Source organism: Tupaia chinensis, unplaced genomic scaffold (assembly GCF_000334495.1).
Source record: "Tupaia chinensis unplaced genomic scaffold, TupChi_1.0 Scaffold000117_2, whole genome shotgun sequence".
Classification (NCBI taxonomy): Eukaryota; Metazoa; Chordata; class Mammalia; order Scandentia; family Tupaiidae; genus Tupaia; species Tupaia belangeri.
In genome coordinates, this window is record NW_006159583.1 from 10290870 (window position 1) to 10300102 (window position 9233).

General features: G+C 43.4%; 1 protein-coding gene across 1 annotated transcript in view; it reads left to right on the forward strand.

Annotated features, from left to right (window-relative positions):
- PEX7 (peroxisomal biogenesis factor 7) overlaps positions 1–3203 on the forward strand; it is a gene marked incomplete in the record, with an annotated part of 169739 nt that extends 166536 nt beyond the window's left edge. Inside the window, 2 exon segments of the mRNA XM_014586184.2 lie at positions 2957–3016; positions 3111–3203. Of these exon segments, the coding sequence (XP_014441670.2) occupies positions 2957–3016; positions 3111–3203 (153 nt within the window).
- Positions 3204–9233: the final 6030 nt, after the last annotated feature.

Here is a 9233-nt window from a genome sequence, read left to right on the forward strand (position 1 = left end):
GAAAACACCCTCAGAGGGCAATGGTCACATTGCAATCCCTTCTTTTCCATTTCTCCCTCCTGTAGGCATTTTGGGCATATATACATAAGTGCCCAGAGAGACAGAGAGACAGAAAGCGAGAAATCACCCCCAAGGGGAGATGACCATGCTGCAATCCTTCTCCTCCATTCTCTTCTCAGTATCTTGGCTATGCATGCACATGCGCATGGCATGAGTTGAAGCCACTGGGTCCGGGACGCAAACTGCAGTCAGCTATATGGGAGTTCAGTGACATAGCCATTACGCTAACTGCTGGTCCCCGTGCCCAGTGTTTTTCAAACCACCATGTCTGGGATTCAAACTGTGTAGTTAGCCATGCCTTAACCACCATGCCACCACCTGGTCCCTTGCATACTTTTAGTAAGCATGGGCTGAGTGCTTGTCATTAGACCATCACTGTGCTTGGTGCCCAGGTCACAGAAATGAATAACTTGGTGCCTACCCTCAGGGGTTTGCATACTAACAGAAGGGTTGACAAAAAGGCAGTTCCAGTATGGTGTGGAGGATGATTACCAGATAAAGCTTATTAAGACAGAGGGAAGAGCTAAAAAGCATTTGAAGTATTCCAGGTGAGAAGTTTGAAACCCTAAACTAAAATAGCGGCAGAGGAAATGAAGCCATGTCTCGGACTTGAAAGACCGAGGAAGAATTCCCAAGGCAGGATGACCAACGGGATGTGAGGGAGGAGGGAGGAGCGAGAGTCCAAAAGGTCGCTCAGATTTCTGGCTGGTGTGAAGAAAGTTGGAGGCGCCGGTCTCTCCGGAGGGCACCACCTTAGAATAGCTGACATTTTAAATGAAGACTTGGGAATCACCGACAAAAGGTCAGAGAAGTGCAAAATCCATTTAGTAGTGACTCTCTGTGCTGGAGAAGAAAAGGCCTCATTCTAGATGACTCGTGTGGTAAGAAAGCCCGGAAAGTTCCCTGAGGGCAGAGCACACACTGTTTATCCTTATGGCCACACATGGTAGGTGCTTAATAATAATGTATTTGATTCATAGAAGCCAGTTAAAATCACCTTGACCTTTTCTACTCGTCCCCCAATATGGAGTAAGGTAAGACTGGAGATATTTATAGATATCTTTTGTCCTTGAGCAGATAGCTATTGGCTTTAGACATATTTCTCTTTCTTTTTTTTATTTAGAGATTTTTACTATAGGGTATGTGTGCTCACCAGAGAGACAGAAAGATAGGAAGTGAGAAATCACTCCCCAGGGGGCTGGCCACACCGCGATTGCTTCTCTGCCATTCTCCTCTTGGGATGTTGGGTATGTACACACATGTGCCCAGGATGTTTCAAGCTGCTGGATCCAGGACTTGAACCGCAACCAACCATGTGGGAGTCCAGTGCCTTAACCACTACACCACCTACTGGCCCCCATATTTCTTTTTCAAACAGAATTTCTTAAGAGAATTGAAAAGTCTCCATTGTCTTAGTGGATTAGATCTTCTGAAGACACAAACACTTTCCATGTCTTTAGGTTTGTAGCTGGTTTCACGGTGTAGGTACCATTAGCTCCCTGACTGGTTGTGGTGTGTGGCAGGTTGTAAGTCCCAGCACTTCCGGCTCAAAGAGCAGCCCTATGCCCAGAGGCCCTGCCCTCTGTGTGCTTACAGATCCAGGAAAGACTGCCATGCCCTGAATGAAAAGAGGCCTCTTTTGGACTACCTCAGGGAATGAAGTATTCCCTGAAAACTTCCTGTCCCCTAGAAGATTCCTCAGGGGCTTTTACTCAGAAATGGAAACTGTTATACAATTAATAAGTCAAGATGCACTTAAAAGAAATCTCAGAATTAGGTCAGTGTTGGACAAAAGGAAAAAATTCTAGATGCACTATGAAACTTCTTGGACAAGAACTATTTCCCTGAATTTAATTGCTGGTCTCTACTGGACAATGTTATTATACATATATATATTTTTTTTCATTTAAACATTTCATTTTCAAAGCTAAGCCTGAGAAATAGAAGCACTTTATTCTTTATCAAATAGTTGTGAGTCATGGTCGATATGTCTGAAAAATAATCAGCTTTAAAATCCGAATTGGTTGAGAAGCAAGCACAAAAATAAAATAAAACAAGAGTCAAATTGCACACGGAGACCCAGCTATGGTGGTGTACAGATAGCGTGTGGCCCGGGAGGCTGGAAACTGCACGGGAGGACTGGGCTGGGTTCTGGGCCAACCTGAACATGTTGGTACCATCACACGCACCTGTAATCCTCAGTAATCATGATGCTGGGCCAGGAGGATTGTGATGCAGTGAGACCTTGTCAGGAATACCTATTTCTGTTTCTTCCTACCTCCCAACAAAAGAAAAAATAATTGCACAAGAGAAACCGGCTTTATTATGTCGGCTGAGAAATGTGTGAGTTGGAATAGCAGATTTTGCCATTACAAAGCTTCTGATGAGAAGAGCACCATGTGGTGGGGTATGGGTGGTTGGACTAAAACCACACCTGGTAGGGCATGTTCTTGGTTGGAGTTTACATTCTCTGGCTAGAGGAGCCAAGATTGTGCGTGTGTGTACGCATTTTGTTTTTCCTTTCAAATCCTCTTGAAGCAGCCGTGATTTTCTGCAAACCTAAACCAGAGGTGAGAGTCCACGTGATTTTCTGCAAACCTAAACCAGAGGTGAGAGTCCACATATCTCTGTGGGGTGATCACTCAGGAAGCATTTAGCTGGGAGCGGGCGCCAAGGCTTCTGGGGGTGGAATACAGGAAGGGCCACGTGGGAGGGGGACATGGAAAGACGGGGCTCTCAACACCTCTCCCTGGCCTTGCTGCTGCTCAGGGTAACCCCAAGCCAACCCTGGAAACAGGGAGGCCTGAGAAAAGCAGGCAAAGGAGGTGTGGGCACTGCAGGGTCAGACCCGCAGCACCAGGCCCAGTGACTAACCCTCTCCACTTCTGAATTCCAGGGGGGGAGCACGGATGATGTCACCTCCCTGTTCGGAGCGGATCCATGCCCTCAGCAGAGGGTAATGAACGAATGACAGACTCTCCTCTGGGAAAACTGCGGGATCAGATCAAGCCATTTTTGGATATAAACGTCTATGGCTTTGCCTGCCGCAGCTCGAGGAAGACATAATTGTCGAGTGCTGCCTCCCGTCGCTATTTTCCGCTGCGTTTAACCGCCCACCTCTCTCGAAGGGGATCCGCAGATGAGCCCGGTGAACGCAGCAGAGGGGGCTGGCAGAGGGCGGTTCTTGGCCACGATCAGTGGCGTCTCTAACTCTGGGCTTCCTCAGGGTCTGAGTCCAGTAGGAGAGCGAGCTCCAGTGGGCAGCAGAGAGTCCATTTGCCACAATGTAGCTGCCAAGTGAGGGCCATGAAAACTTCTTTGCCATAGACGTGTTGGGTTCAGATAAACTCTGGGGTTTTTCGGAGATTTTGTTGGGAGTGCCCTAAATTAATTCTGAGGCACTGATTTTCGGCTTTCCCTGGAAATTCAGAGAGGATCCAGAGATAGTTGTTTACTAACTGGTCCCATCAGATATGCAGGAACTTTACAAAATCCTCCCAAACTTTGAAACGTGAATAATTTTTTTATCATACCGATCACCTGGCCTCTAATGGATGTTTAAAAGTCAGACTTGCTTATTCAATCGTGCATTTGTGTTTTGAGCTCTGTATACACCAAACATGGCTTGTATGAGTATCTGTTCTACTCCTAGCAGTATTCAGTATATATTTTTTTCTTTTCTTTTTTTTTTTTTTAAGGTTTTTGCCATAGGGCCCAAGCACTGGTTGGAGAGAGACAGAAATAAACAGATAGATAGAAAGTGAGAAATCACCCCCAAGGGAGTATGGCCCTGCTGCAGTCCCTTCTCCTCTAGTCTCCTCTCAGGATTTTGGGTATGCACACACATGCGCCCAGTATGATTTTTAAGCCATTGTGTCCGGGACACGAACCACAGTGCACTACATGGGAGTCCAGTGCTTTAACTGCCATCCCACCCCACTGCATCCCCTCATTTATTTTCAATTCACCTCATTTACAACTACTGAGCTTACCTTGGTTCTCTTTAAACATTTAAAATTAAAGTGTGAAGGTTTGGCTGACCTGGTATGCAGTGGTTAAGTGCTGTGTGTTGGCAGCCAGATTCTACAAGGCCAACTGTATTGCAAATCCCTGCCTGGTGCTTGAAAAACACACCAAGTGTGTGTGCACGTGTGCCCACAATCCTGATGGGAAGGAGAAATAGATGAAAAAGGATTGCCGTGTGACCTTGCCCTGCTGGGAGGTGCTGTCTCTCTGTCTCTCTAATGCACATGGTCTCTGGCAATTAAAAAAAAAAAGTGTACAGGTTCTCAAGGTTGCAAGAGTTCCTTTCTCTGTGATTGAGTTGAAGAGCTATCATTGTTGTTAAGCACACTAGATTCTACTGTTTCCTACTTCTGGCTGGGTGGACGTGTCTTGGGATTGCTCTACTCTCTTATTTCAAATACACGTTGAATGCTCGTGAGCTTACACTGCACCTGTCCTCTCTAGCATTGTTGGAAAGATACCATTCATTTCATTCTCACCATTCTCTCCTAATTATTTTTCCATCAGAGTTTGGGGCTTTACAATGCAGTAGCCTAGAGGTCAGCAGGTGGTATAGTGGTTAAAGCACTGGACTTCCACGTGACCAACTGCAGTTCGAGTTTGGGATCCAGCACCTCAGAATTAACTTGGGGCATTCCCAACAAAATGTCACACCGTGTGTGTGTGTGTGTGTGTGTGTGTGTGTGTGTGTGCCCCAAATCCCAAGATAAGAATGGAAGAGAAGGGATTGCGGCATGACCTTCTCCCTTGGTGTGTGGGGGCGTGATTTCTCATTTTCTCTCTCTCTATTGCTCTCTGTTTCTCTGGTGAATGCACACACTCTATAGCAAAAATCTCTCTCTCTCTCTCTCTCTCTCTCAAAAAAAAAAAAAAAAAAAGAAAGAAAAAAAAAGAAAGCAGGAGCCTAGAGGTCGCTCTGTTCCTGAATGTGGTACTAATAACAGAGTAAATGTTCTCATAATAGAATTCCTACATTTTCCTTTAAAAATACTTTTAACATGTCACAAGTAATACATATCCATGATTAAAAATGAAAACAAGTAAGCAGAAGGAAAAATTTTGCACTTGTATGTACATGTTTATAAATGTGCATTTAGAAAAATGTACATATTTATAAAAATGTGATATGCTTCACTGGGTTTTATAGTTTTCTGCTTAATAGAGCATAAACATTTTCCTTATTTTAATGGCTACTTAATTTTGCCTGTTGTAGATGTATTAAGATGATTCTTTTATTTTTGGTGATGCAAATTATTTAAAATATTTGCTACTTATTTTTCTTTTTATTATTTCTTTTTTTTTTTTCATTATTTCTTTTTTTTTTTTCATAGTGAATATATGCTCACCAGAGACAGAGAAAGGGAACGTGAGAAATCACTCCCTAGAAAGAATGACCACACCACAATCCCTCCTCTATTATCCTCTCAGGATTTTGGGCACACACACACACACGCCCTGCATGATTTTTAAGCCGCTGGGTCTGAGACTTGAACTGCAGTGGGCCATGTGAGAATCCAGCACCTTAACCACTTTACTGGCTCCTTTTTTCTTCTTCCCAATTGTCAACATATGCACTTGCCAGAGAAAGAGCAAGAAATAGAGAGAGAGAAAGCACTCCCCAGTGGGTGTGGTCATGTTGTAATCCTTTTCCCTCCATTTTTCTACCCCACCAGGATTTTGAGTATACACGCACATGTGTTTTTCAAGCACTGGGCAGGATTTGAACCTCAGCCATATGGGATATGGCTCCCTACACACAGGGCTTAGCCAGTGCAGTACGGGTCAGCCCTTTTCTTTTTATTCTCAGTAGAGTGTGTGTACTTGCACACAAGAGTGACTGAGAGAGACAGAGACAGAGACAGAGACACTGGCAATTTCCAAGGGGCTGGTCATGCTCTGATCCCCCTTCTCCAGTCCTTAGCCTGTTGGGTTTTGGTTACTGGCGCACCTGCAGGGCAGGTTTCAGCTTGATCTGGCCAAACCATGGTTGCCATGTGAGATTCAGCTTCCTTTGAGCAGTGAGTCCCTGCTATGCCTTGGAGCCTTCCATTAAAATCTTTGCTATTGTAAATATAGTGATGAATATCTTGGAGTTATCATCTTGTGCATTTGCCAATTATTTTTGTAAGATAAATGTTCTGGAATCCAATTTCTTTTTGACAATAGCTTTGCTCCTGGACTCACCTGCCCTCCTTCAGTGATAGCTGATTTTGCTGATGCAGAAGATTGGCATGAGATCCTCTCTGTTGGATCCTTCCTAGTAGTTCCTAAAACCTGACTCTCCACTTTAGTTGGCACATTCCCAAAGATTTCTCACTTTGAGTTTTCCACTCTTTTGCTAGAGGCTATGTGGGGTTTGGCCAAAGTTACTTTATAATTCCCCTGTTTCCTCCTATCTCTCAGTGTCCTCTGCCCTCTCTTTAAATGCCTGCATTGTCACCAATCTGTCCTTGGCTTCTCTTCTTTGTAGCCTGTACCGTCCTTTAGCTAGTTTGTCCTTTGATTTTAACATATTAGAATGATTTATTCTTTTCTTTCTTCCCTTTTTTTAAAAAATTATTTTTTTAAGTTTTCCTATAGGGTTAGTGCTTTTATGAGAGAGAAAGTGAGCAAGTGAGAAATCCCCCCTCTCCACTGAGGGTGGATCACCATACCACGGTCCCTGCTCCTCTATTGTCTTCCTGGGATTTGGGGCATGCACACACATGTGTCTGGTGTGTTTCCCAAAACTATGTAGTCAGCCAGGTGGGATCCAGCCACCTTAACCACCACACTACTAGCTGGCCCAGAACAATTTATTTTTGAGCTAACTCCTTTTCTTCAAATTTTTGACAGATATCCTCATATATTCCCTGACATCTCCTTATGATGATAATGCAGGTATCTCAAAGTTAATATTTATCAGACTCAAATAATGCTTTATTCCAAATGCCTGACAAAACAAAAACAAATACAAAACACACACACACGCACAAATCCCCCCTTATGGGACCAGCAGTTAGCGTAATGGCTACGTGGCTGGATTCCCACGTAGTCAACCGTGGTTTGCGTCCCCACCCGGTGGCTTAAAACTCATGCCAGGCGCGTGTGCATGCACGCCCAAGATCCTGAGAGGAGAATGGAGGAGAAGGGATTGCAGCGTGACCATCCCCCTTGGGGGGTGATTTCTCGCTTTCTGTCTCTCTGTTTCTCTCTGTCTGTATGGCAAGCACACATGCCCTGGTCACAAAAACCTCTGGAAAAAAAAATTCCCCCTACTCAAACAACTCACTTTTCTCCTGTTATGTCCTCTTTTATACAGTTGAAGGTACCTATTGATCCAGATTTCAGTCGAATGGACATTTATCAAATTATATCAGTCTCCTACTTAAAATTCTTAGTGACTTCCCATTGGCATTTAAGTGTAACCCAGACTCCTTACAGGAGCTGCAAGGCTCCAATGATCTGGCCTCTGTCTGCCCAGCTGCCATCTTTCTGACCTTCCCTTCGAAGTACAAGCGCATGTACATCTCAGAGACTGAGCACCGGCCCTCCTCTTGGCCAGGAACACCTTTCTGCATTGTGCTTCCAGTGTTGTAACTAAAGACTCATTGCAGCCGCAAGATCACCTAGATTTCCTACTCTGTGTTTTCTTTTAGTTTTACAGTTTTGCATTTTACATGTAGGTTTGTGATCTGAGTTAATTTTTGTGAAATGTGAGAGGTCTCCGTCTAGATTCTTTTTTGCTTTGGGGACAGGGATGGACAATGGATGTCCAGTTGTTTCAGCATCACTTGTAGAATGTACTATCCTTTCTCGGTCTTTTTCAGAGTTCAGTTAACTATTGGGTTGTCAGAAAAGTCATGACATATTTTTGCTATGCAAAAATGCATAGTAAATTCAATATATTTTTGTGGGTCTATTAATGGGCACCAATTCATAAAATTTTTAAGATTCTTTTATTCATGTAGTCCATTAGCAAATATTTAATTCAGCAACTATTATGTATGTATTGTTTTAGGTACTGGGAATCTTTTGGTGAAAAAAAAAGATTAAAAAGATGAAAATTCCTGCCTTCATGGAGTTTACGTTCTGCAAATCAAATGATATATTACATAGGTGTATTTTGAGAGCTATTCTCATTTTCTTCCCAGCTGAGGGCAATGTTACTTCTGTGCCTCAGTGTTTGTTCAGGATGTCAATGCATTTTTCGTTAGGCCCTAACACAAATATGAGCGGAGTGCTGCGCACTGTGCAAGGTGGCGGAAATATGAAGGCCTCTCCCTTTCCTCCCACCATTTTCCCTTTCTCTATCTGTTGAAAAAGCACAATATAGTTTTTAGATTTAGGCATAATTTGAGTGCAATAAGAAATGAGATATAGGCTAACTTATATTTAAGAACATACTCTGATACTTCTAGAAGAGAAACTTCCATTCCAATGTTTTAAAATTTATTTATTTATTTTTTATTTTGCTAAAGGATGTGTTTGCTCATCAGAGAGAGACAGAGAGATGAAGAGAGGAGGAGAGGGAGAAAGCATCCTCAATGGGGGTCTGGTCATGCAACAATCCGTTCTCCTCCATTTCTCTATCCTGTTGGGATTTTGGACATGCATGTGTACACTCCCAATGTGTTTTTTAAGCTGCTGGGTCTGGTTTGGTCAGCCATGTAGGATCCAGCTTCCCCAACCACTAGACTAGGAGTCAGCTCCCTCATTCCAATATTAGCTGCCTTTGGGGTTTTCTACATTATTGGGATGAGAACAGATAATATTTATTCAGATCAAAGGGTGATAGAGGAAATGTTTTTAAAATGTAAACCTATCTTTTTTTTTTCTTTTATTGCCATAGGGCACATTTACTCACTGAAGAGAGACAGAGAGAGACAGTGAGAAGGAAAGTGAGAAATCACCCACCTCCAGGGGGCATGGCCACACTGCAATCCCTTTTCCTCCATTCTCCTCCTGGGACACTGGGCATGCATGTACACACACCTAGTGTGATTTTCAAGCCGCCAGGTCCAGGACTTGAACTGTGATAGGTCATGTGAGAATCCAGTGCCTTAACCACCACACCACTTGTGGGACTGTGTTTGCACTTTTCTGATACATAATTGTTCTAGTAATGTCTAGGAGTCAGAAAGACATTTATGTTAACAAGATGAGTT